The following is a 27,536-nucleotide window of genomic DNA, read 5'->3' on the forward strand; positions in this document are numbered from 1 at the left end:
AGAGACCTCCCATTCATTGGCACTCCCCAAATGCCTTCAACCACTGGAACTAAGCCAGGCCAAAGCCAGGAACCAGGAATTCGGTCCACGTCTCCCACATGGGTGACAGGGACCCAAGTACTTGAGCCATCACCTGCTGCTTCCCAGGATGCTCATTAACATAAAGGTGGAATTGGGAGCAGAGCTGGGACTTGAACCCAGGCCCTCCATTATGGGCTGCAGGTATCTAGGTGCATCTTAACCACTAGAGCCAAACACCTATCTCTAAACACACTTTAAAATTTGGGGGCAGGCCGGCACCGCGGCTCACTAGGCTAATCCTCCGCCTGCAGTGCTGGCACCCCGGGTTCTAGTCCCAGTTGGGGCACTGGATTCTGTCCCGGTTACTCCTCTTCCAGTCCAGCTCTCTGCTGTGGCCCGGGAAGGCAGTGGAGGATGTCCCAGGTGCTTGGGCCCTGCACCCTCATGGGAGACCAGGAGGAAGTACTTGGCTCCTGGCTTCGGATCAGCGCAACACGCCTGCAGTAGCGGCCATTTGGGAGGTGAACCAACAGAAGGAAGACCTTTCTCTCTCTCTCACTGTCTAACTCTGCCTTTTTTTTTTTTTTTTTTTTTTTGACAGGCAGAGTGGACAGTGAGACAGAGAGAGAGACAGAGAGAAAGGTCTTCCTTTTTGCCGTTGGTTCTCCCTCCAATGGCTGCCGCAGCCCGCGCACTGCGGCCGGCGCACCGCGCTGATCCGAAGGCAGGAGCCAGGTGCTTCTCCTGGTCTCCCATGGGGTGCAGGGCCCAAGCACTTGGGCCATCCTCCACTGCACTCCCGGGCCACAGCAGAGAGCTGGCCTGGAAGAGGGGCAACCGGGACAGAATCCAGCGCCCCGACCGGGACTAGAACCTGGTGTGCCGGGGCCGCAAGGCGGAGGATTAGCCTAGTGAGCTGCAGCGCCAGCCCTAACTCTGCCTTTCAAAAAAAATTGGGGGACAGGCATTTACTACTGCAATTGAGACACTGCTTGGGATATCCACATACCATTATTGGAGTAACTGTTTCAAGTTCTATCTCCTCTGATACCCATCAAGCTTTCTCACCTGGGAGGTAGCACATGATGGTTCAAATATTGGTCCCTACACCTATAAGGGAGACCCAGATTGAGTTCTGGGCTCCTGGCTTCAGTGGCCCAACCCTGGTGGTTGTGGGCATTGGAAGAGTGAACCAAAAGATGCTAGATCTTTGTCTCTGTGCTTTCTAAATAAAATTAAACAACGGGTGGGGGTGGATTTTTCTAACAATAAAATGCTTCTGAAAAAGTGTCCCAGGTCTTGGAGTATTTAAGCAGAAACTGTCCATAGAGGTGTAGCAGGAGAAAGGAGCAGGTGATCACTGAACTCCTTTTGACTCTAAGGTTGTGACCTCTTTTCTGAAAGGGGAAAAAAAAAGTGCACTAGTTGAAGAACTGAACTAGGCTTCCCAAAAAATAACCACCAGTTGGAGATAGGATATCTAAGACTAAAAGTAAAGAACTGGTCCAAACAGACCTATTTGTAGAAGTCGTGTAGTGTTCTCCACTCACTTCCATGGACTCAAATCCCTACTTGGAGTTACCCTAGACAGTGGTGGCTTCCCTCTGGCCAGAAACCTCTACTGCTGGGGCTGTGAAAAGCAAACCTACCTGGAAACCAGGACTCTGCTGCCCTCTGACCAGTAGTGTTGCTGTTTTTACCAGTATCTCTACTCTTCCTGATAGAAGTGGAGCTGCTGACCCCTAGGATTCTACACCTCCATACACAGCCCACAGTTTAGGGCCGCTGCAACCAGATACTCCACTTCTCATCCAGTTGACTCACACATACACTGCCTCATTTTTGTGGTTCCGTTGGTTCTGTTCCTATAGTGGTAGCCAAAAAGACACACAAACAGTGAGATTTCCATCTTTATTCTCATCCTCACATTTCCATAGACCTCCTTTTTTTCAGTGTGGAGGAGCTGAACCTTTGGGCCACAACTGCGATTTCTGTTGCTGGTTTTTTAAGTCATTCCCAGGAAAGGGCGGTTGTAGCAGCTTCTAACCAAATGTCTGCAACACCTGTACTACTATTACCTGCCCTGTGTCACAGCTGCCAAACATGTAGCTTTGAGCCCAGTTCTGTGAGCTTGGGGTCACAATCCTCCAAAGTCTTGAGAAAGGTGGAATTAGCCCCAAATCAGACACCAGCTTGAAGCAAAACTTGGTCCCCAGGACTCGGGAGGAGGCTGTGGATTCCGAGGGCTGAGCGCTTCGCTGATCCTACCACACTGGCAGGGGCCGAAGTCCAGAACTGGCCTTTAAGTCTCTCGCTCACCACAGTTCTTACTTCACCGTCTTTTCCCTTGATTTCTTCTGTTTCTTCTGCTCCTCATATTCAAGTATTTTCTGTTGGAAGTAGCCTGTGGATTCAGAAACAGGCATGGGAGACGTCTGCTCAAACTGTCACAAGCTCCGGCGTGAGGATCACAAATATCTATCTTTCCAACCCACTCTCCTCTCGGGCCTCTAGAGGCCCAAGTACTCAGTTTGGCTCCAAAAGGCCCACAAGCAGAGGGAGGGCACTCAGCAGGAATTAGTTATTTTATATATATATATATATATATATATATATATATAGACAGGCAGAGTGGACAGAGAGAGAGACAGAAAGGTCTTCCTTTGCCGTTGGTTCACCCTCCAATGGCCACCGCGCCCAGCGCGCTGCAGCCGGCGCACCGCGCTGATCCGAAGCCAGGAGCCAGGTGCTTCTCCTGGTCTCCCATGGGGTGCAGGGCCCAAGCACTTGGGCCATCCTCCTCTGCCTTCCCGGGCCACAGCAGAGAGCTGGCCTGGAAGAGGGGCAACCGGGACAGAATCCGGTGCCCTGACCGGAACTAGAACCCGGTGTGCCAGCACCGCAAGGCGGAGGATTAGCCTGTTGAGCCACGGCGCCAGCCGACCCAGGAATTAGTTCTAAACAAAAGAAGAAAGGGCCCAGTACTTCTAGCTGATGACTTAACAAAATGTCCATCCATGAGGCATCGTCTCAGCCTTGGGCAGTAATCTCAGGTTACTTCCTTTTGGCCCTACTAAGAGAACTAACAGCTATTCTGTGGGCCTCTGGAGAGAAATACTCTTTCCTCCACCCCCTCCTTCCCAGAGGTGATGCTGTGGGATTGGATGTTTGGGGGCTGTCACCAGTACCTGCAGGAGGAGTCTTGCTCTTCTCGGCCTCCTGGATGAAAAGGGAGAAGAGCTGTGTCTTCACAAACTTCTTCACGAATCGGCGGTTGGTCTTGGAGGTCAGAGCCTTACAGAAGGGCCGTTCTTGGAAGTGGCCTTGCCCACTGGCTTCCCGCTTGATGTAGGAAGCATAGTGGCCTACAGTCTTGACAAAGAACTGAACGAAAGGGCCTGAAACGTGCTCGTTCACTTGTTCTGAAGCTACAGGGGACACACAAAGGCCATGTCAGGTGGAAAGCTCCTGGGGAAAGTGGTAGGGTGGGGGTCATCGTTACTGCTGACTAATTGCAAGGGGAGGCTGGATCTGGGTTCTCTGCCATTGCTTAGGAGAAATACAAATCTCTTGTCCAGACTTGCTGCAGGATCTAGGCCTCTGAGGCTGTGCTAGGATTCTGAGTGAATTCATTTTAATTCGAGAAGGGAATCGTGCCCTTGAACGCCCTGGAAAAACCCAAAATAAGAGGGGCCTAGGACTTACTCTTTAACTCATTGATCCCTTGACCAAGAGAGTCTAGGATGTCATCCTGAAGCTTTGGTGGCAGGATGTCTTTTTCATCACCAACCTAGAAGACAGAGTCAACCCAGAGCAGTCAGGGAGGAGGTGTGGGGTGAAGGGAGGCATGAGTGTGCACCCCACTCCCCACCCCCAAATAAGCTGGACATAGGAGACAAACAGCCGAAGCTCTGCCTTCACTTCAGCTTGGTTCTAAACCTTGGCAAGCTATCCCCTTGATCACTATGGTGCCCAGGTTACATCCCTTGCCTGAAACGCTCTGATACTGACTGCCCTGTAATGGAGTCCTCTGGGTCTCCAGACTCTGAGAGGGGAGGTCGTCAGTGCAGATCCCACTCAACAAAAGTGCTGATGTTTGTTAAAATTAAGAGGAACATGGATGAGATCAATGGCTGAGTCAGCAGGAGACCTGCGGGGGCTCTGAACCCAGACACTTACAGACAGTAAGAAGGTTCCTTCATGCAGATCCACCAACAGGACCTGAAATAAACACAGAATGGCTTTACCTCGTCCTCCTTTTCTCACAGACCTTAGAAGAACCTAGCATCCCCCTTTATGCCCAATGCTATCCCTTCGGGTAACGTAATGGTAAAATCAACATCTTCAATCCTCATTTCCTGTCTGGCATCCTCATCCCCACCAATCCCCTCCGGAACTAGTTCCCTTCCTGGGGAAAGGGTGTATGTGTGTCTAAGGAAAGGGATAGGAAAAAGAGCTAAAAAAGAAAATGCAATATGGGGAAATCACAGCCAGTCACTTCCTGCATACAACACTGCCCGTAGTGATGACTTCCACAGATGCAGCATTTTAGCATATGGGACGCATAAGTGCCTTGCACACAGTGTCTCATGGAATCTTCACAACAATACAGCTGTCGTCAAGGCTGCAATTTCCTCCCTACAGCGGTGCTCCAACTCCTTGTGCTCTGGTCAGCTTCAGGAGAGAGGTGGATGTGTTTTGATCTTTTAATGCTTACAGCAATTTTATGTAGAACTGCCTGGAGTTCTATTTAAAAGTTCCCTCAGTGCTTTAGGCCTTCCAGCAGGAGCCTCAGCAAGGAAAGGAGATGAGCCCGGGGTCAAGGGAAAAAGGGAAATAAACGAACCCCAGGTCAAGAGCAAAAGAGACAGAAAAGAAGTGAGGGAGGAGATCATGCTCTAGGCTGCAAGTGAGATAAGCACGGGGCTGGAACTCGGAGGAGGACCAGAGGACCGACCGGGGTTCTACCCACCTGCCCCTGCCACAGCCTGAGGGGTCTTCCAATGAGACCAGAGATTACAAGTAGGCCTCCTGCTGGCACATCTTTGATCCTCAGAGTATTTTTGAATAATTTGATTAGTTTCCAATATTTAAGTGAATTCCCGTAAAATCTGAACTTTTGACCTCTCCTGAAAAGTCAGAAACTTGAACACTGACCCATATTTCTGAAGGATGATCATCAGCTGCCCCCTTCAGGCAAGCACGCAGTTACCAGTTTGCCATAATCCCCCAGATCCTGGGTTGGTCATTTAGGGCCCTATGTTGGCCTCCTCTTTCTGGTTTATGACCTTCGTTTGACAATAGGGTGTGAATAATCCCTCCTTGCTCCCCCTTCTTTGAAATACAAGGAGGAAAAAAGTATGTCAAAAACAGAGTGTGCACTGTAATTATGTATCACAGGGGAGAAAAGTTGAACTAGTCCAGGCCTGAAACCACTTGTATACATAGGCTCAGATGCCTTCATGTAGAGAAAGCTGTTCATCGGCCAGGGTGGGTGGAGGGAGGCTGGGAGGAAAGATAGGTTGAAAGACTAATTTTTTCAGATTGTTCCCAGAAATCTTTCCAGTATTGGGGTGTATTATTGTCTGTAGAGTGATCCCTTCCAAACAGCTTATGGGGAAGGCCAAGGGATCCCCTCTCCCCCAGCACACACAAACACACACCCTGCACACATGGCCCTCACTCCTCCTCCTCCCCTGCCCATTTCAGAGCACTGATGAGGAATAAAATGGGCCAATTCTCTTGGAGGGCAGGATCCTTGGGTGTCTTCCTGCCTGGTCATTGTGGGGAGGAGCCACAGCTTCCCAGGAGCTGGAGTTGCAGAGTCAGGAAGTTTCATAACTTCTGGGGTTGGGACATTTTAAGTTTTATTGCTAAACACGGGGCTAATACTCTCTCCCGGTTAGTCACATGGCTAAGGGTGGTTCAAAGGGCATGTGTACTCAGCAGTCCCGGGGTGGGAGGGCCAGGGAGCGAAGAAGGGAAACAGCCTGCTTCTAGCTCTCCCAATAACACGTCTCATAAAAAGGGCTTTGGTTGTTTTCTGTGCCAAGTCTCACTGTTCCCTATGTGACCTCCTATGTATCAACTGAGTTCTCTGGACCTTAACTGTCCCTTAAGTAAAATGGGAACCCTCCCTCGTAGGGCTGGCTCCACGCCTCTGTAGCAGTAGCTTACTTCTGAGACTTCACCTCTCCCCTTTCTTGGCACAGAGGAAGTCAGTTGTTAGCCAGGGCAGATGTTCCCCAGTATCTCTCTAGTCTCGAATGCTTTAACATACTATCCCTTGGAAGTTCCCACTGAAAAGCAAAACAGAGCACATGCTTTGAGTTTTTCTTCCAGCATTAGGGATATTTCTTGCTGTTGATGGCCACTTTCTTACCTGAGCCCTCTGGCTGGGTCAAGGACACCACCAAGAAGAAGCTAACAAAGTCAAAGGGAACTTGGCCCTGTACCCTCCATAGCCACCTGGGTACTGAGCTACTGAGAAAGATGGCTCTTGCTGCAAAAGTTAAGACTCATTGTTTACAGGAGGCCTATGTTACAGCTCACGTCCAAGGAATCCGAATGAGTTCTAGCAGAGTGTGTGTTACACAGACCAGCTGTGCTCATCCAATTCAGATGGAGGTGGGACATCCCTGAGGCTTTTTGGGGGCTAGCTGGTGTAGGGCAGTCTGATGACCACTGAATAAGCTGTGGGTCACCCCTTCAGCCCAACAGGAAATCACTGAAGGTGAAAGAACCAATGCTTATTGAGCATCAACTATGTGTTGGGCAGCAGGCCAGGAGCCTTATGCAGGTTCTGTCCCCCAGAACCCCTAGGAGTTGGACACCCATCCCCACGTTACAAATAAGAAAGTGTGGCTTAAAGAAGCGGAGTGATCTGCCACAGGTCACCAATCACAAATCACACAGCAGGCTGGGATCCAAATCATGCACCCTCCTTGTTGCTCCATACCTCTTCCATGGGGCTGTCCATAACCTCCTGCAGGAAGCGCATCTGCACACCAACCATGAAGGGGGTTGGGCAGCAGACAGTAGCCAGAAGGCTCTCGGGGACAACAGGGATGTAGGTGTGCGCCCAGCTGAAGGGGTAGAGGAGTGCGGCAGCAGCGTGGATGCACTGAGACAGGGTGCTGGGACAGAGAACAGAAGTGAGAGAATGAGAGGGCCCCCCTGCACCTCCATGCTGCACACCCACCCCTCACAGCCCACCGCCACAGGAGCTTCCAGAAGTGCAACTCTGGGAGCCAGGCTCACGGAGCTTGTAACCACCTGTTGCTGGGAGGGGAGGGGCAGAAAGCAGGAGCCGCCGGCCAGGGCTCCTCCAAGGGCGAGGCCTCTATTTGATCCTTCTTTCCCTGGTCCCTCAGTCTTCTCAACTCATTACTGACAACAAAGAAGTGGCCCAAAAGAGGGGAGGGAAGAAGCTGTCTCCTCCCTCAAGCAGATCATTGCTTGACCCTTGCAGAGCTAAGGTGGTGCAGTGCAGACAGACAGGGACGCACTGGGAGCTCCGCCGCGAGGCAAAGCCTTCTTTTCCTCTTTATGTCTGCACCCTCCTGCCCAGCCTTGACCTCACACAGCTCCTGGCCACTGGAGCCCAGGTTGGTGCCTGAGTTAGCCTGGGAAATCCCTCGCTTCCAGGAACCTCTGCCGGGCCATTCCCACCCGGAAAGTCCCACAGAGGTGGCTCCTCCAGCCTTTCCAGCCAAGCACTGCTCTGGTGTCTTTGCTGCCCAGGTCGCAGCTCAGCCTCCGTCCTCAGCCTACCACGCACGCAGCCCCACTCTGTCTTCCCTCTTTTCCACCAGCTTCCAAGGCTCCTCAACACTCCGGCCAAATGGCCCCAAAGCCAAGGCCAATAAAAACACAGATGTGGAAACCTTGTTTCAGTTCTTTGTATCGGGACTGCACGTCCTGAGTTAGAAAGAGGAGTTCTCTGAGAGCCTAGCAAGAGCGCAGGCTGACTGCAGGTTCCTGCCTGCCTGGCTTCGGGGGTCTACAGCCACGATGTGGAAAGGAAGTGAGGGGTAGTGGCAGGAGGGAAACCCTGCCCCCTTCATTTCCTGACCCCTGACTTGAGCAGGGAGGGCCAGAACCCCAGCTGCAGCCACTATGAATCTTCCATACAGGCCAGGCATGGGAGAGTCACTTCCTAAGTGAAAGACCATGCCGCTCCCTGCGAGGAGCAGCCTGCAACAAGTTCTTTCTCAGTTATCACTGATGTTTCTTAGAATTCTCACCACGCAGAAGCCACTCCCTGCCCAAACTTCCTCTCCTCTGACACCCCTGACATCCACCTGACCCCACCCCACTTCTGTTTATTCCCTAAACATCTTTGCTTTCCCTTCCTCCCTAGAAGATAGAACCAGGGCTCCCAGCCCAATGTCGTTGGTTCTCTCCCTCCCCAGATAGGAAGGTCAATCTCCTATTTGTATTTATTTTGTGTTCTCCATTCTGCCACTTTTCTCCCCACATCTTTCTTGGACCTGAAGGCCCTCGGGAGGAAACCAGTTCATGAAAGCACCCTGCTTCGACTACACACAGGGATACACTTAGCCATGAACCTAAGAACAGCTAGCGCTTACCACTGTGTGCCTGGCAGGGTGCCAAGTACCTAGTGCGTCTGATTCCTTCTTTTCCTCTCCACGGCTTTACGAGGTAGGTGTAATCACTTCCATTTTATAGATAATGACTTCAAGAAGTTATCAATAAACTAACAAAGGGGACCCTCATAGCTAAAGGCGAAGGAGAGCAGAGTTTGAATCTCATTCTGCTGATTTTTCAGGGCTTACGCTTTCAACTGCTAAGCAATTCTACAGCCCCTGAGGTCAAGGGCCAGGTCTTGGTTGTGCCTTCCCAGTGCCAGGCACTTGACAAACAGCAGACACATCATAAATGTTTGCTCAGTGAGTAACTACGTGGGCTTCGCCTCTGTCCCATCACAGATGTCCCTGTCCTGTTCTCCACCCTCCTTCCATCCCTCCGTGTTGCAAGGGCAGCATCCTGTCTGCATCCACCCTAACCAGTCCCGCCTGGGCTGCCCCAGGTAAAACTTCATGCCGTTCTCGGAGCTAAGTCAGGGGCCTCCTTCCAGAGCAGACAATCAGATCCGGAGGGAGGGGCAGGGGAATGTGCAGACCCAGGAGCTTGAAGTGGGAGGGTGGGCATGTGGGGGTCCTACCGCCTCACTCCCTCCCAGAACCCCTGTCTGTTCCCTGGAGCCCAGGGGTACCAGCCAGTCCAGGCGAGCTGTGCAGTGGCTGGGCTCACCTGAGCCCTTCTGCTAGGAAGATGATTTTTCTCTCCAGCACCGCAGAGGCAAAGATCTGAAGAATCTGCTCAAAACGGAGGCAGTCCAACAGAGAGCTAAAATCCACGTGTTCTAGATGGGAGTCCAGGGGCCGTGTCAGTGAGATGAACTGCGGGGAAACCGGGCAGAAGGGGAAGGACGTCACAAAATGGCGCATGCCCCGGGCTGCTGGGCCCCGCCTCCACGCTCCCCACGGGGGAGCTCCATGCCGCCTTTCGTCACCTGCTTTTCTCCTCTGCTCTGAGGCCAGTGAGAGCGGCAGCTTTGGCAGCGTCCACGTGTCCCGTCCACCCACTGGCCCCTGTCCCTGCGCTCCACCGCAGCGACACCTCAGGCTCCTGGAGCACATCTCGGCCTTCCTGGGTGGACCTCGCCGCCTGCGCTGCCCACCTGCCTTCGTGCCCATCCTCCTCCAGGCCCCAGAGACCCTCCCCAGCCCCCTCACACTTCCCCATCTCTCTGCTTCTCAAGCGAACACCTGTTGCTTTGTTCTTTTCCTCATGATGGTATCATTTTTAATCACGTATTTAACCGTGTGTTGGCTCATTTAATGTCTGTCATCACTGTGTACCCAGAAAATGGCATAGCGCGGCACATCGCGAGCACTGGGTACTCGTGTTTCCAAGTGAAAAACCCAAGGCTCCTGCCCTGTTTTTCCACAGGGAAGCCAAGGTGCAGAGGGGCACACAGACCGTCCTCCATTCCAGGGGCCAGGGCTGGAATTCTAGACCAATGCACCGCTTGCCATCTCACTCTGCTCAGTGCCTTGAAACAACAGCATCCCCTTAGCTAAAGCAGTTCTGTGTGTGCCAGCGTGTGCAAATTGCTGGAATCTTTACTTAGTATAGAGTTGGGCTTCTGTGTACAAAGTTAATTGAAATTGAATCTTAATGGAGAATGGGTCTGGGGAGGGGAGAGGGAGGAGGAGGAGGAAGGGTGGGAGTGTCAGTGGGAGGGTGAGTATGGTGGGAAGAATAACTACATTGCTAAAGTTGTACTTCCGAAATCTGTATTTCTTGAAAAATTAATTAATTGAAAAATAGCATCATCACGTGGTGTGGGTGGGGACTTAGGAGCGGGGATGGGATAGATGGAGGCCTGTAAGGTGGAGAAATAGGACAGACGCGGGACAATAGGGTGGGGTGTCAGGGCAAGTGGCTGCTTAGGGGATCAATGTACATGGTTTGTTGATGACAAATAAAAATTCTGATTGGCTTGAAGAGTAACCAGGTGCTGTGGGCATCAGGTTAGAAGGACTGGCAAGTCTGGCTTTGATTTTTTTCAGCTCTGCCAATAATTCTAACCAAGTGCCAGTCCCCCACCTAGTTCAGTTTCTAGGTACTTTGACCCAGTGAGGGGAAAAACCAGGGTGAGCCCACCCAATCCAGCCCGTCCTGCTAACCTACCTCAGTGCCTGAGTCGGGGATGAAGCTCTTGAGCGTGACCGTCTTCCCAGGAGCAGGGAAGGCCGCCTCTCGGAGGCCCTGCATGAATGGGTAGATGACGGCCATGGAGATCTGATGCCTCTTCTCCACTTCATCCAGGATCTGCAGGGAAGCCACGGCTCAGAGGGCGCCCCTGGGCAGGGGGCAGAGAGCTCATGGGCTCCCCAAGCACTGTTGGCCTCTCACACTGGTCCAGCTACTCCTGCTGTACTCCGAGGCTCCTCCACCAGCTGCTTCTCTCTCTGCCTCCTTGACAGAACTGGTCCCACACTGAACAATCTCCTGCTTAGGGCCTGCACACCACCTACTTTTCCCCCTTGCCTTCTATCAATCGATATTCCCCTCTGTCCTAGCAACACAACACCACCTTCCCAGGAAGTCATCCCATGCTTATTTGGGCTGGTAGGCGTGGACGCTCAGGAGCCTAACCTCCTGGTGCCACTGTGTCCTCCAACCTGCACTGGAGACTCCCAGGGTCTGGAACTGCCTTCCCTCCTCTGAGCACTGCACAGGTGAACATTGTGCCCAAGCAAAGCCCCAGTGTTTCCTGCTCCCCTCCTCAAGGGTCCTGCTGGGGGTGGAACACAAGGAAGCCGTTTCTGGCTGCCACTCTGGTCCTGGCACAGGTGCACAGGCACTCACAAAGAAGTCAGAGGGAGTCAGGGCCCCTGCTGAATGATGACGGCCCTCCTGTGTGTTCGGTGCTCTGTCTTTAGGAAGATGCCTCTCTTAAGGCACCTTGTCTGAGCCCCACTCCAAGCTGCAAGATAGGACGGGGAGGGATCATCACCTCCATGGGATGGCTAAGGACATGGAAACTCAGGGCAGAAACCTCCCGAGGCTGGGCCTGCTCCAAGCACTTCCTAACCCAATCAGAGTGAGAACAGCGGCTCCCTCCGCAGCGGGAGGCAGCGGTCCCCTACATTCAGCCTTCACTTTTCCATAAAATCAAGTCATGCCCAGGCCCTTCGGCCTTGGCTCTCCCAGGTGTGCCTTGATGCCTACCCAGGCTGTGGGGGAGGGTGCCACTGAGGGCAGGGCTGGCAGGAGGGCAGCGCCTGGGAGCTGAACAAGCCTAACAGGCCCCTGGGAATCCCGCTCCACTCCTACCTTGGAGAACAAGCCAAAGCAGCCGATGCAGCTGATGATGCAGTACACCTGGGGAAGGCGAGGGCCAGGGCCGGCGGGCTGGAGGGGACAGAGAGGCACCTTCAGGGCTGCAGCCTCCCCAGGGGCTTCTGCCGGCTGGGGCTGATGGGGTACAAGACAGGGGGAGTTGGGGGTGGGCCACATAGGGCAGGGCCTGGCTGCACAGGGGCTTCAGTCACGGGACGGGCAGCAAGGAGGTCAGAGCAGCCACCAAGGTCAAAGGAAGATGTCCCTCAGGTGCCAGCAGGCTCATGGGTGAGCGCTGCCACCTTCAGGGCCAGCAGGATCAGGGGCTCAAGCAAAGAGAGGTGAAGGTGAAGGCAACTTCAGGTGAAGGATGGCAACTTGGAGACTCCCCCTGAGACCCAAGGATTGAACCTAACTGCCCAGATCCTCACCTCTGCTCTGGGAGGCCCTGGGGTCTAAGGCAAGCAGGCCTGGCCCGAGAAGGCAGGCAGAGGAGTCAGTCGGAGCGTTTCCCAAAGAGGGGAGCTGTTGAAAGCAAAAGCTGGGGGGCAGCACAGACCAGGCATGGCCAGCAAAGGTCCCCAGGGGGACTGAGTGGGGGCATCGTGTCCTTATTCTTGGGGGGTGGGGGTTGCAGAGTGGGCACTAACATGGCAGCAGGTGCTGGGCTGGGCTCTCTCTCTAACCACCACTGCCAGGGAGGCTGTGCTTTTGTAACTGAGGCTTGAGGGAGCCCAGCTGTGGAGCTGAGTAGGCTGCAGAGAGGAGGGGGCAGTTCTGAGCTGCACAGACCAAGAGGCGCCTGCAGTATCCAATCTTCCTGCTCCCATCCACATTGGTCAGGACGAAGGAGAAGGTCTCCCTAAGAAAGAGCAGACAGTTGGGCAGCGTCAGAGGCCGGAGAGCAGGGCCAGGGGCTGCTGACCAAACACGGCAGCAATAACACCCGTAACTACGAAGTGCTCATTGGTGTCAAGCCCTCAATACATCTCATCATTTAGTTCTCAAAACAACATTTTGTTGCAGGTTCAATGATTCTTCCTCCTCAAAATGAAGGAGCTGAGGCTCTGAGAGGATGTTCTTATCCAAGCTCATTCAGCTCCAAAACAGGGAAGCCAAAATTCAACCTCAGTCAACGTCCAGGGCTTGAGTAAGGGCCTTTGCTACACAGCCTTCTTAGAGGCCACAGTCGTCTGGACCTTCCGCTAAGTCCAGCTTCTGCCAGTGGCAGGGTCGAAATGAGTGATTACTGCTCCAAGGACAGGCGAGCAAATTTCAGCCATCTTTGGACAGAGGCAGTCAAACATGGCCTTGAGGGACCCCGGGCAAGAGGCTTATAAATGAATCCACTCTACTCGCTGGCAGGAAATTAGCACACAGCCCAGGTGAGGGGGACCACAGGAGCCACATGGCTTCCTTCTGTCACTTTTCCCTGTATCAGATGCCCCGTCCCAGGGCTGAGCAGTTACCTGGGATACTCAGTGAGTGGGGCCCACTCATTCCCATCTGGAAAGCAGAACAAGGGGATGGCTTTGAGCAGCCGCTCCTCTTCCTCCTGCTGGCCCCGCAGCAGGTTCTCCCGCTAGAAGGAAAGGGAAAAGAATGAGTGGATTGTGGAGGTGGGAGCAGGGGCGAGAGGAGGGGGCTTGAGGGCTGAAATCTGAGGAAAAGCTCTCCCACTGGTATGGGCAGCAAAGCTTGTTTCTGCCTGTCACTCTGCACGGTCTGCTTTCTGGAGTCTGGCTGGAACGACCCCCAAAGTTAAGACAGGCCCTCCTGGGTCCTATCGACATGAACTGAGTTAGACTTCAGTGTCTTGAGGATCTGTGTATTCAGGAAGGGAGTCAGGGCCACCGTGAAGACAGAAAGGCCCCGAGATGGCCAGCCCTGTGGGGAGATGACATCAGCGAGATACCACATCAGAGAAGAGAAGCGGCCAGCTCAGTTGCTGCATCTGTGCACAAAAGGGGTAAACGAGCCCTTTCACCCTGGGCATGGGCACATGAGAAGGGACCCGATGCTTGCACTCTGACAGAGTCTGAGGTCTGCCCATCAGCCAGGCGCCTGCACCACCCTCTCCTTCCCACACAGCCGAGGGAGGGGATCCACTGCAGGAGGACTGGCAGAAGGTAAGCTTCTCTGCCGAGATGGGTGATGGAACTTGAAAGAACTAGGAGGTCCCAAAAAAGGGCAGAAACTCTAGGCTTGCTTCCCCGCTGGGGAGCCTAGCACAGACCTAGATTTCTGTGGGTGATAACAGAAACCCGGGGCTGGGCTGAGAAGGAAATGGAGAGCCGTGAGCTCAGAGCGCAGGGCAGCTCCGGACTCAAGCCCAGAAAAGATGGGAGAAGGAGATGGGACCCCAGTGCCACCACCATGCAAACACTCCCATGTGCTCATCTGCTCTCCTCCCCCTCCCCTCCCCTCCTCCCACCCCAGGTCTTACCTTGGGAAACTGGTAGGTGATGGTGGGCTCATAATCGTTCGCTAAAAGCTTTTTTTTTAGGGAAACCACGAGAAGGTATTCAAAGAAATGCTGTCCTCCAGCGAAGTTGGGCAGGGGGTGTTCCTGGGCCCTCTCTGGTTCCTTCACAGCTTCTTCCCGATTGCCCTGGGGAGCTCCTGGAACCAAGACACAGGGGCCCACTCACTATCTCTTCCACCCAGTCAGTCCCAGAGCAGAGTCTGGGAGAATCCAGGCAACTTCCACGCCTCAAGGCCGCCTCACCAACACCAGATACCCGCAGCCTGACCTGCACCGGCGGTTACGAAACAGGATCAGAGCCAAGTGGGCAGTTTCCACACCTGCCCTGGGAGACCTGAAAGCATGGGGAGCTGGCAGGAGGGAAGAAACCACTGGTGTGGAGCCAAGGAAATGTACTGCAGAGGCCGCGGGCAGGCCCAGTGCCCGGGGGGTGGGGGTGGGGGTGCCAGCCTCTGCCTGTTCACAAGGTGCCCCGGGCAGTCCTGGAACCGTGTGCCCCAAGAGAAAACCGGGACTACACAATCAGAACAAGCCCACGGTACATGTGACCATGAGCTCCGGCAACCCCCGCAGTGGCACGGCCCGCTCCACACACCAGCAGGGAAAACTTCCCTGCCTGTCACATGGGGGCCCATGTGGAGGTGGAGACACAAGGGAAGAGGAGAAAGGAGCATTTTAAGGAAGAGACAGCCAGCCCATCGAAGACGACCATCCTACACAGAAGGAAGTAGGTGCGCAGTCCTGACCTGCTCGGCGGCGAGGAAGCCGGTTTCGGAAGAGCCTTAGCGCCCGGCTCACCACTTGTCCTTCCATCTTCCCGGGCCTTCAGGGCATGGAGTACCCCCCACTTCCCCCAACACGGGCTGCCTACAGAGAGCCCGCGAGAGGAGCTGCTACGTCAGTCCCTGGCCACAGGCCCCTGGTGGTGTCCTCGGAGGCGGGGAGAGCAGTTTCCATCCTGTGCACCCTTCCGGGGAGCAAGAAAGATGTGCCGGGGGCCCAGGAGGCAGCCTGACGCAGGCACTGACAGAGGCAGCATCCTGGCACCGCCGCCCAGATCTCAGCTCCTCCCAAGAGCCCCAGGGTGTGGTGAGAGAAAAGGTCATGAGCAAACACCTCCGCAACCCAGCTGCTTCCAGGCTCAGGGCTTTGAATTCTGGGTGCCGAGCGCACGGTGAGTTTCCTACAACCTTGGGACAGTGAAGAATGCCCGATAAATCAGACCGTGGCTACTGGAACCTCGCTGGTCTCGGGACAGGCATCTGATAGCCCTGTAAGTTGGACTGCGGGACTTCCACTTCTCAACCTGGCCAACAGCAGCCAGCGACCCCTGCAAGGTCACCTGCCATGCTGCCGAATGTCCAGGACTTCGGGACCCCAATCAAGAGCACATGAGTAAACACACTCCCAGAAGCCGGAATGCCGCCGCCTTCCCTGGATTAAGATAAGTAAACTTGACGTGATAACGATCTGAATGCTTTAATTCTTCTAGAACAGGAGGGAACCCTGGGAATCAATAGAGACCCCACAATAGAGACCTCTCCCGCTGGTGAAGCCCAAAGCAGAGTCTAGCTCATTCCTGCTCTTTCGGGATTATCTCCAGTGGGGAACTTCTCACCCCCAGCAACGGTCCGGGGCTAAGGCAGAGAGTTCCACCACTGGGACCTGTTCCAGGGCTCCATCAGATTCTCTCTTCCCAAATAGGAAGCCCTGACTCAGGAGACTGACCCTGGCCTAGCGCAACAGACGGGTTGCATCAGCAGCCTGAAGGTCACTTGTTGGAAAGCATCTGGGTGACCTCCGGCGACCCCCACTCCTGCTCAGCCTTTCGCCCTGCAGGGCCGCATCAACAGTTCTGCCCATGCTACAAGAAGAGCTGCTAGCTTATTTCTGTGTCTAGATTCGGGTGAGAGAGAATAGCAATAAGTCGCCTAGGATTCTCACAGAAGCCCCTGAATGAAAACAATGCATGGGGTCAGAGGAAAGGACTTTTACCAAATTGCCTCAAAGATGATGCAGGAGGCAAAGGGTTTGGTGCTAGTGTCTGCCACCTCTGCAAATTGCGGGCCACCCTCTGGACCAGAGCAGGGTCATGGAGTAGGGGAAGGGCTACCTTCCTCCTAAGAGTGCTACACCTGGGTGGGCATCTGGGGCCGAGGCTACGACGCCCAGGTTTGAATCTTGGCTCCACTTCCCACCCTAGCTTCCTGCTAATGCACACCATGAGAGGCAACAGGGGATGGCCCAAATGCATGGGTCCTGCCACCCACATGGGAGACCTGGATTGAGACCCTCTCCCTCTCCCTCTCCCTCTCCTTCTCTCCCCCTACCCCGGTTTTTAAATAAATTAAAAATATTTTTAAAGTGCTCCAGACCTGGCTTTACTGGGACTAGTAAAAGCCGGGTCTCAGTGGCCCAACCATGACTCCTGGGGGAGGCCCAAGCACAGTAAATAAGGATGCTGAGAAAGTTGCAGTGGGAGGGGGGTGAACCAGAACCCTCAAAGCCGTCAACCACGCCTTCCTCACAGCCTGCACAGACTTGCACAATCCTCACCGCCTGGCTGAGGGACAAGCATCTTCTTGATGCAGAGGGGGAAACTGAGGCATGGCATGATTCACAGGCTATTTAACATTTACAAGATCTGCTGGAGGTAGGGGGGTAATGAAAGCCTGGTGTGCACCCTTTTGTTTCCTGGGTGCCCTCCACATCAAACACCGCACAGGTTTGCAAAGGATTTTGAGAGCCAGGATCTTCTCGCTGGTCTTCCAAGGCCTCAGGAAATCATGCCTTTTCCTAAATCCTTCAGGCAGCATTTTCAGCCCATTTCCTCCTGCTTTATCAGGACAGGCAAGACAACAGCAAAACTCAGAAAACCTTGACAACAACAACCAAAAAAGGAACTCAACTTTGGAGCTGAGGCCCAAGAAATGTAGCAAAAGACTGCTCCCCCTCCCCCAACAGAAAAAAGCAAGAGAAGACTCGCATCCATCATATAAGGCATCGCATTTAATCCCCTGTGCCCGAGAAAGGAGTTATTATCCCAAAATTGAACTCAGGAGGGACCCACCCTTTCTGGGGAAGTCAGGAGTCAGGTTATACTTGTTCCTCCACCAGGAAGCCCCTCCCACAGCCACCTGATTGAAGTCCCAGAACTCTGTAGAATATAGGTGAGGGGCCTTTGGGAACCTTGGTCTGAAAAGCTGACCCTTCCTCTTCCAGCTCAGCTTCTCTCGACCCACAGGGACCACCATACCACTCCTCACCACTGGGATTATTTACACACATGCACACACACACAGCCCCTGCTAAGGCACAGGCCCTGAGGCCAGCACAGCCAAAGAGGGAAGGGCACACTTGGGCCTGACAGGTGCTACTCCCCAGGACAGCTGGCGCTGACTGCTCATCTCCAGGTCCTCGAGGTCCAGGAAGCTCCATCAACAGCCTGTGTTGGTGCACAGGTGGACTGCAATGACTGGACTCTCCTCTGGGCTGCAGGGAGCAGCCCCCTTCCATTCAACAGACTCCCCAGGAAAACAGGCAGGCGCTCTCCAGCTGCAGCCTGCTGGCTGCTCCAGCCACCATCAGTCCCTCTGCCCTGACCCAGATTCTCTGACCTCCTGGTCTAGACCCGGAGCCCTGTGTTCAGGAGGAACAGCAAGGATGGGGAAGGACCAAGAGCAGAACGCACTGGGAGGTCACTGCAGGTCAAGAGAGGCACTGACCTCACTCACCCCCTGGGGTAGCCCTAACTCTGGGGCTTGCAGCAGCCGAAAGGGGCTCGCTGGGCCTCTTGCCTCACCAGTGTTAGAAGGGGTGGGTGGTCTGGGAATGACCCCTGTTCCTTCTCCTCGGAAGACAGGGTTCTGTGCGCACAGCCTTCCGACGCTAGTGGTTTGCAGCAACACGTTTGCCCAGTGAATAAGTCGGTGAATTCCTAACTGCCTGCCTTCCAAAGCCCAGCGCTCCCGTGGAGACAGCAGAAACCAATGCTGACTTCAAGTCAACCCAGCATCCCCGACGGGAGGAATTCGTCCCACTTCACCGACGCGTCCTGAGGGGTGAGGCACGGGTCATTGATCTAGCTTCCCAGGCACACTGGACCCTGGCTCCCCCCCGGCCCCCTGCAGGGCGCTCCTGCCCGCCCGGGACTGGCGTGCCACCGTAGTCCGGGAGCTCCGCTTTCGTGGCCCGCGGATATCATCGGGGCCGGGACAGGCTGGCTGGCTCGCTCCCGGGACTTGGGCAAAGGCCATGGCGGAGTGGGGCGGCGAGAAGGGGCGGGCCCGGGGCCCAGGCTCTCGGGGCACCCTGCGGTTGCACCACAGCTTCCTGGATGAAAGGACACGTGGCTCCGGGGCCCCACAACGGTTTTCTCGGGCCAGCAGCCTCCCCGTCGCCCCCGCAAGGCCTGCCCATCCCGCCGACCTCGTCCCCGCCACCTGCTGACCCCCTTCGCCTCCACCTGCGCGCGCGTTCCAGCTCACCTGGCCCCGGACCAGCCCTCCCGAATCCCTGGCAAACGGCTCCCGGAGCCGAGCTGAGCCTCCGCGCCGCTCTGGCCCCGCGCCCGCCCCCAGCCAGCAGCCTCCGGTCCCCGCGCCCCTGCCCGGCGCGCCCGGGCCCGCACTAACCCCCGCGACCGCGCTTCAGTCTCAGGCTGGCTCGAAGGCGGCGGCCGAGCCCATCCATGGCCCCCGCAGCGCCCGGCGCCCGCTCTCAGGTCCGCGCCGGCCCCGCCCCCCAGTCCTTGACCTCCGCGGGCCCCGACACTTTCGCTTTCACGCGGGGGGTTGGGGGGCGGGGCTGCGCACCTTCCGGGCTCCGGCCCGACGCCGGCGCACCTGGGCGGGCCCGCTGTGCCCGGGCCCCTGGCGGCGCGGCGTGGGGTGACGGGGCGCCCGCCCGGCGTCCGGGAGGGGCGGTGCCTCGCGCTCCTACACCCCGGAGGCTCGGCAGTGCCCAGACGCACCGGGCGGCGGCTGAAGTCACTCCCTACCTCCAGGGCGAGGGCGGGGATGTGCACCTTGCGGCCGGCTCCCACCTGATCCCAAAAGGGACATAGCTTGAAGCCCCCTCCACCACTGTCCCTGCCGCTGCCTCGGCTCCTGACCATCCCCAGGCGTCTTACTAGGTTTGCCCGCTTGCCCTGCGGGCTCCTTGAGGACCGACTGAAGCTGGGGATCGAAGCCCGGAGCCTGCCTTCCAGCCAGTCTTGGTGCTAGGACGGGTCCGAAGGGTGGGGTCGGCTCCCCCTTGATGCTGCACCACAGCGATGTGACAGGGAATGGGCAGCTCTGTTGTGGGACACAATTTAAGGGACTGTTATTAGCACCACTGTTGCTGCAGTCTCTATTCCCATCCAATCCCTATCCAATCTCAAATCCCAGTGCAGAGCCCTTCCATTCCTTCTCCCTCTTTGCACCTGTACTGACTTCCAAATATGCCCTGACTACAAACTAGGAAGGACATTCTGTGACTGCTAATTGTCACTTGCTACTGCGCCTTGAGCCTGGCTCCCTTCTGCCTCCCACGAGGTATACTAGGAGGACCAGACCAGCATAGTCCATCTGAAGTGTTTCTGTTCATAAGGTTTCAGCTTCTGTCTCAGCAGCCAGAGGCAGAGGGAAGAAAACACCATAGCAGATGTGTGAGTGGTCCACGGAGCTGAGCCCCTGGCTTCCTTGTCCCCATGTTGCCTCCAGGTGACTCTGGTTCCAGACTATTGGTGTGCGGGAGCTGGGAAGCCAGCCCTAGTATTAAACTGTCTAATTTTAGCACAGAGCTTCTAAAAGTTGACTTTATTCTGGGCATGTGCAATTTTGTACTTAATTACACAGTGCATTTCTGTTCCCTGTTCTGTGTGTATTAACACACACAAGGACACAGTTATTTTCCAAGTGCCTTCTCCTGGCTGGACCATGTCTTATGCCTCTCTGGATAAGAACAGCAGTTGCTTATGATAAACTTACCCAATTTGTTGACTATTATCCTGCCTTAATTTTCTCAACCTATTTTATAGCATTCCCAACAAAATTGTACCCTTCCTTTAAAAAAACGAAAGGAGAAGGGCTGGTGCTGTGGCATAGCAGGTGAAGCTGTTGCCTGCAATGCCAGCATCCATTTTGGGCTCCAGGTTCATGTTGTGGCTGCTTCACTTCCAACGCAGTGCCCTGCTAATGAACTGGAAAAAACAGCAGAAGATGATGGTCCAAGTGCTTGGGCCCCTGCCACCCATGTGGGAAACCTGGTTGAAGCTCCTGGCTCCTGGCTTTGACCTGGCTCAGCCCTGGCTGTTGCAGCCATTCAGGGACTGAACCAGTGAACGGAAGATCTCTTTTGTTCTCTCCCTCTCTCTCTCTCTCTGTAATTCTGACTTTAAATAAATAAATAAATCTTTATTTACAAAAATGATGGAGAAAAGCATGCACATGTGCACCAATAAAGACAAGTACTATACAAGAAGCTTCATAGAAGCCTTATCTGAAATAGCCTCAAGCTGGAAAGAATCTCACATGCTCGTTAACAGTAAAATGATGAGTTGCAGCATATTCATACAACAGAATGCTACACGGTTGTAAAAAGAAGAAAGCCACTGCTGCATGCAATAATATAGCTACACTGTGCAAACATAACCTTGACCCAAAGTAACCAGGCACAGAAGAGCATATGATGTAAGCATCCACACACAGAGAGTTTAAAACAGGCAAAACTAATCTATGGTACAAAGAGCCAGGATGGTGTTACCTTTAGGGAGGAGAAGAAAATGATTGGGAGGATGTAGTAAGCTTCTGGGGAGCTGGTGATGGCCCATTTGTTAACCTGGTGCCAGATATACTAAGTGATCATTCTTTGTTTACACTTGATGAAACTGTAATTTTAAAAAGTTTTTTTAAGTCTGCGTTGAGGATAAGGTGGCATTGAGAGTAGTGAAGAGTTGGAAGCTAATCAAGAATCAAATGAGAAATCACTAGGATGTGAACAAGTGGAGTTAAGTATAATCTACATGTTTGAGACGTGTAGATAACAACAGGAAAATGTTGGTCCACAGGTTTCAGGGAGACTTGGGTTTAAAGTGGTTTGTTAAGATGGAAAAGGTCAGAGTGCATTTGTGGGCATAGAGACAGAGACCAGCAAGGGAAGGAATTTAAAGGGCAAGAGTGTGTGCAGAGAGAACTAGGTCTGAGAGAAGCGAGGAAGGGCAATCAGAGGCTTAGAAAGAAGTCTGACTTTAAATGGGAAAAGGGAACATTTTCCTGTGGGGAAAACAAGAGGCGTGGATGGCTAAGGATGTTGAAAATTTTATAGGCGAGGAAGTGGGGAGTAAAGGAAGCACAGGAGGCTTCTGTGTCTGCTGAGACAAAGGCTCTTTGACTTCTTCTAGCTGGGGTCCCCCACTCTGTCCCACAGGTTATTTCCCCAGAGTCTGGCTGTGAAATGACCCCAGCCTTCCTGTTCTGAAGGTCTTGAAAGAAAGCACACAAATAAGCTTTATCCAGGGAGGTAGCAATGGCACAACAAAGGGAGCTTGGGCGTCTGTGACAGACAACTCGGACTTGGCGTCCCTCCGCCTCTTATTTGCCTGCAGCCTTGGGGTAGGCACGCCCCTGAGCCTTGCTCTCCTGAGATAATAAAATCACCGCACAGTGTAGCTGTAGGGATTAGAATGAATTGATTTGTAACACAAATTCTAAACTTCATGTATCCCTTTAATCCTCAAATAACTGTAGTCTCAGCTCCATCTCTTTTATCTACAGGAAATATGGTCTTTACCAGGCTCTTGTCTCCAGGTGTTTCTTAGAAACCCTAAGAAAAACTTACTCCATAGACTGCTTCTGGTTTGTCATCATAAGTCATCATAGAGACACAAGCCACTACCTTCTCCTTCACTGTTTAATCCACTTGTCTCAACCAAGACTATCACTGTTCTCCCCAGCACCATTGGGCCCACGGACATTGACCCTACCTTCAATTCAGTGCACTGATAGTTGAGATGTGAAGTAAGTAAGGCTTGTTAAGACTTTGCTCTGTGATAAGAGGAGCAAAGGAGGACCTGAAGGCAAAATAGCACCGCTTTCAGGGTCTGTACAGGGATCCTTTCCTGGGCATTTCTCTGCCTACTCCAGGACCTGCTCCCAAGTTCCTGGAACTGCTGACCTGGCTTCAGTGGAAGCACTTTGGGTCCAGCATGTCTCCAGATGCACACATTTCAAAATGATTAACAATGGCAATACTTATTATTTTCAAGGGGAACCTGCCCCATATGTAGAATCTGATTTCATCCTTCAGCACAAAGACACAAAAACGACAACAGCAACAACAAAATGCCCCCTCTCTCAAGAATGGGCCCATCAGGACAGAATGACCCCATTCATAGTTCTGTACAACTCTGTTTCCTCTTGAGATGAACGGAAGCTCGGGCTATGTAGCCTTCAAGCCATCTGAGGTCTTGGCTTCAGATCTCCCATGAGAAACAATTTGAATGACAGCCTATGCTTCTGCCAGAAACAAGAAATGCTATCCAGGATTAGGAAAGAACATCCAAATATTGGAAACAAAGATGACCTTTTATGCTACCACAGGAGTTCCTGGAGCCAATATCTCAAATCTCTCTCTTTTAGACCAGGGTCTTTGCTCTATACTTGAGGACCCAAAGTCTATTGGGATGCATTCATTCACAAAGTCCGCCTTGACTGAAGTTCCTGTGTGATTGATTCTCCTTTGTTTATTTTCTGGCCTTGTTTTCTGCCACTTTGTCCCTCCTCATATCATCCTTCAAAGTGCCAAAGTCTTTTCAGTCCCAACATCCCCATGCTGATCCCTCTGCTTAGAATATTCTTTCACGAGCTCCTCGCCCTCCAACTTCCATTCATCCTTTCTATTTTGTTTAAAGGACTCTTTCCTGGGGCTGGCACTGTGGTGTAGTGTGTTAAGTCGCCTCCTGTGACACCAGCATCACATGTGGGTGCTGGTTCAAGTCCCATCTGCTCTACTTTCCAATTAAGCTCCCTGCTAATGCTCCTACGAAAGCAGCATAAGATGGCCCAAGTGCTTGGGCCCCTGCACCCACATGGGAGACCTGGATGAAGCCCCTGGCTCCCGGCTTCAGCCTGGCCCAGCCCTGACCATTGCAGTCATTTGGGGAGTGAACCAGCAGATGGAAAATTTCTCTCTCTGTCTCTTCCTTTCTCTCTGTAACTCTGCCTTTCAAATAAATAGGTAAAAAAATTTTAAAGATGTTTCCTGGGGTTGACATTGTGGTGTAACAAGTTAAGCTGCCACCTGCAGTGCCAGCATCCCATGTGGGTGCCAGTTCAAGTCCCACTGCTCCACTTCCAATCCAGCTCCCTGCTAATGTGCCTCAAGAAAACAGTGGAGGATGATCCAAGTCCTTGGGTCCCTGAACCCACATGGGAGACCCAGAAGAAGTTCCTGGCTCCTGGCATTGGCCTGGCCCAACTCCAGCTCTTGTGTCCATTTGGGGAGTGAGCCAGCAGGTGGAAGATATTTCCCTCTCTCTTTCTCTAGCTCTCGCTCTCATTCTCTCCCTCCCTCTCTCTCTCTAGTCTCTCTCTCTAACTCTGCTTTTCAAATAAAATAAAATACATCTTTTTTTTTTATTTTTTAAAGACCTTTTTTGGGAAGACTTCTTGATGCTTCTTCCCATTAAAATGGATCCAACTCTTACAAGTCACACTACTTCCTTTGTTTCCTTAGGAGCATTTAAAGTATGTATAGTCACATGCATATTGCTGAGATTACTGTCCAGGACTCCTGTCCCTCTCTGGAGTCATCACAAGGTGGCATGGATTGTGGCTGGTTTGCTCACCTGTGTCGCTATTGCCTGAACAGCGCCAAGCACACTTAGATACTCAGGAAATGTGTTGAGGAAAGAGATGAGTAGTCTTCTTTAAGCTTCTGTCTCTAAGAGATGGGAAATTAATGGAAACATTTTCTATCTTGTAGGCTGTACTCATGGCAGACCCTTTGGTTGGCTTACATCCATTTTTTCCTTTAGCCTTCCTGGCATTCTGCACAGAGGTGTATAGGAAAAGGTGTTATGGCACAGTGGGTTAAGCTGCCTTTGCAGTTCCAGCTGCTCCACTTCCAGTCCAGCTCCCTGCTGATGTTCCTGGGAAAGCAGCAGAAGATGGCCCAAGTACAAAGGCCCCTGCCACCCATGTAGGAGAACTGGATGGAGCTCCAGGCTCCTGGCTTCAGCCTGACCCAGCCTCAGCCATTGCAGACATTTGGTGAGTAAAACAGTGGTTAGAAGTTTTTTCGGGGCTGGCGCTGTGGTGTAGTGGGTAAAGCTGCCACCTGCAGTGCCAGCATCCCATATGGGTGCCAGTTTGAGTCCTGGATGCTCCATATCTAATCCAGTTCTCTGCTACAGCCTGGGAAAGCAGGAGAAGATGGCCCAAGTCCTTGGGCAGCTGCACCCATGTGGGAGACCCGGAAGAAGCCCCTGGCTCCTGCCTTCGGATCAGCTAAGCTCTGGCCATTGCAGCCAATTGAGGCATGAACCAGTAGATGGAAGACCTCTCTCTCTCTCTCTCTCTCTCTCTCTCTGCCTCTCCTTCTCTCTGTAACTCTGACTTTCAAATAAATAAATAAATAAATAAATCTTTTTAAAAAGATTTTTTTCTCTCTTTCTCTCCCACCCCACCGACTTTCAAATAAATAAAATAAAAATCTTTTTTATAAAAGAAGAAATAGGTGTATCATATGGAACGTGATCATGGATTTCCAGTCTCCATGCCTGGGATTGATTACGGTGCACATGTGATCCATCTGTGGCCAGGGAGAGGTAAGGGGATGTCCACCCTGCTAATGGAGGCAATGAGAGAACTGGATGGGCATCTGGGGCAGAAGAATGGCTTTTTTTTTTTTTTTTTTTTTTTTTTTTTTTTTTTTGCCTCTGATCGTCATTGGGTTTGGATGGCAGGAGCTGCTGAAATGCTGCAGAGGAAGGACACAATGCTTTCAGGGAAATGGAAATGGGGCAGAAGCCAAGGATTGCTGGCAGGCTTGGCGCAACCCCAGCTCTGCCTTCTTGTTACCTGAAATAATAATTCCTTAGGGTTCACAGCAGTGAGCTATCTAAGCACATCTTACATGGTTTGAATAAACATAATGCACCTGGGACAGCAGCGGAAGCTGACCTAAGTGCTTGGGTCCCCGCACCCGCGTGGGAGATCCAAATGAAGCTCCTGGCTCCTGGCTTTGGCCTGGCCCAGCCCTGGGGATTGTGACCATTTGGAGAGTGAATCATCAGATGGAAGACCTCTCTCTCTATCTCCATCTCTGCCTCTCCCTCTCTGCAATTCTGACTTTCAAATAAGTAAATCTTAAAAAAAAAAAAAAAAAAAAAAAAAAAAAAAAAAAAAAAAGACCAAATATAGGTTCTAGGAGTCAGGACTAGGATCTTTTTTCTTACCTAATTTTTTGAAAAAACAATTTATTTCCTTTTCTGAAATCAATAGATTAATTTTAGAGCAGTTCTGGGTTTTCAAAAAAATAAGCAGAAAATACAGAATTCCCAGATATGTTCTTACTCCTACTCACACAGATTTTCCCCGATATTAGCATATTATATTAGGGAGGTACCTTTCATTACTACTGACTAGTTAAAATTTACACATTATTATCATTAACTAAAGCCCATAGTTAACATCAGAGTTTCCTCTTTGTCCTGTACATTCTATGGGTTTTGACAGGTGTACAGTGACGTGTGTCCACCATTGCAGTGACACATAGAACCATTTCACTGCCCTTAAAATCCTCTATTTATTCTTTCTTCTCCTGCCTCACACCCAGCCACTGACCTTCTTAACGTCTTCACAGTTTTGCTTTTCCCACAATGTTGTATAGTTGGAATCATATGGTATATGACCTTGTCACAGTGGCTTCTTCCAGTTAGAAGTAATTACTAAGCTCTTAAAAAAAGATCTTTGAATGCGGAATGCATTCATAAGAAAAAGAAAGTTTGGTTTGGAAAGTGTATTTTCAGGACAATTCAGGGCTTTGAACAATAAATAGGTTTATTCAAGTTCCTTAAGAAACATCTGCTTCATAAATATTTGTTGAGCAAATGAGTGGCTGAATCCCCAGCACTGTGAGTACAACACCAGCAGATGGTCAATATGTCTTTGTTGAAACCAGTTCTACTTCATGGTTTACTTAAAGGAAACAGATCACTGACATGACTCGATTATATGTTCCAGACACTGTGGTGAACGTTTTACAAATATGATTTCAAATCAGCATTACCAGTAATCCTTTGAGGTAGATAGATGTTGCTATTTCTGCTTTACAGATGAAGAAATAGAATCAGAGATGTTAAGAATCTTTGTCAGCAACACATGGGGACCACGTCTCCAGGTTGGGGGAGCATGTCGACAGGCACTCAGGACTTGTGGAGTCTTCCATGGTGCTGATCAGTGGTCCTGTACTCAAAGCCTTCCACAATGTCCTCTAGCAGGTGTCCTGTGTGACCACAGTCAGGAGAGTTTGCTCCTTGCCTCCAAAATGCCCAGCCTATTTCTACTTTGTACACCAAGAAATTCCCCAGGGGTAGCGTTTTTGTTTTTCCTGTGTGAGACACAGGTTCGATGTGGGTATCACAGTCACTGGAAGTCTCAGAGATACGACCCAACACCCTAGCTAAGGCAGTCACACGGTTCCACCCTAATACAGGAGACATGGGCACACCATTTGCCAAGGTAGGAGATAAGACAGGGACAGAATATCATAGGGAGCTTCACAATTCATCAAAGATTCTTAGATGGTTCTGCCTGCCTATAATTATACATTTAAAACATTAGATTTTCTCCAAACTTAGAGAAGACTTACAAATCCGGCAGACAAAATCTTAACGAGCAATAACTAAGCCTTGTCAATGAAATAAGCCCAGTGGCTGATGGGGCCCGCACAGAACAGCCAAAGCAGCAGCATGAGGACAAATCACCACCTGGATGAACACGCTCGACCGAAAATACTGATTGTGCATTCATTTCTGTCTCTGCTTATTTGTACGACATCTCAAAATTCACATTTTTCTCATCCAACGAAGGGAAATGTAAAAACCGGCTCATCCTGTGGTGACAGTAACTGAAGTTTAAGAGTAAGGGTTTGATCTGAGGCTGGATAA

At 52.1% G+C, this 27,536-nt stretch overlaps 1 protein-coding gene and 1 long non-coding RNA gene across 3 annotated transcripts; one reads left to right on the forward strand and one right to left on the reverse strand.

Annotated features, from left to right (window-relative positions):
* Window positions 1-1,918: 1,918 nt before the first annotated feature.
* On the reverse strand, window positions 1,919-19,138 carry DENND2D (DENN domain containing 2D). Of its 2 annotated transcripts, none has more exons than XM_062191960.1 (12): window positions 19,018-19,138; window positions 14,345-14,520; window positions 13,368-13,480; window positions 12,691-12,760; window positions 11,893-11,970; window positions 10,744-10,884; window positions 9,298-9,446; window positions 6,980-7,157; window positions 4,201-4,242; window positions 3,727-3,811; window positions 3,210-3,449; window positions 1,919-2,425 (listed from the first exon to the last, which is right to left on the reverse strand). In XM_062191960.1, exons 1-12 carry the CDS (start codon window positions 19,073-19,075, stop codon window positions 2,349-2,351), a joined length of 1,407 nt encoding a protein of 468 aa, XP_062047944.1. In that variant the 5' UTR covers window positions 19,076-19,138; the 3' UTR covers window positions 1,919-2,348. The 2 variants fall into 2 exon arrangements, with proteins under 2 accessions (XP_062047944.1, XP_062047943.1); XM_062191959.1 differs by lacking the exon at window positions 19,018-19,138 and adding an exon at window positions 15,130-16,670.
* On the forward strand, window positions 18,067-24,884 carry LOC133760053 (uncharacterized). Its single transcript, XR_009865954.1, has 3 exons — window positions 18,067-18,444; window positions 24,402-24,636; window positions 24,780-24,884. It is a non-coding gene; the product is annotated as an uncharacterized LOC133760053 (long non-coding RNA).
* The last annotated feature ends 2,652 nt before the right edge of the window (window positions 24,885-27,536 follow it).

This window comes from Lepus europaeus, chromosome 5, assembly GCF_033115175.1.
Source record: "Lepus europaeus isolate LE1 chromosome 5, mLepTim1.pri, whole genome shotgun sequence".
In the NCBI taxonomy this organism is placed as follows: domain Eukaryota; kingdom Metazoa; phylum Chordata; class Mammalia; order Lagomorpha; family Leporidae; genus Lepus; species Lepus europaeus.

Excerpts from the sequence above, each read along its gene's own strand:
- DENND2D (XM_062191959.1), bottom strand. The coding sequence starts at position 15,196 with ATGGAAGGACAAGTGGTGAGCCGGGCGCTAAGGCTCTTCCGAAACCGG. Across the intron at positions 12,761-13,367 it reads CCACTCACTGAGTATCCCAG|GGAGACCTTCTCCTTCGTCC; the intron begins GTAACTGCTCAG and ends GCTCTTTCTTAG. Across the intron at positions 3,812-4,200 it reads AAGGAACCTTCTTACTGTCT|GTTGGTGATGAAAAAGACAT; the intron begins GTAAGTGTCTGG and ends TCTGTCTTCTAG.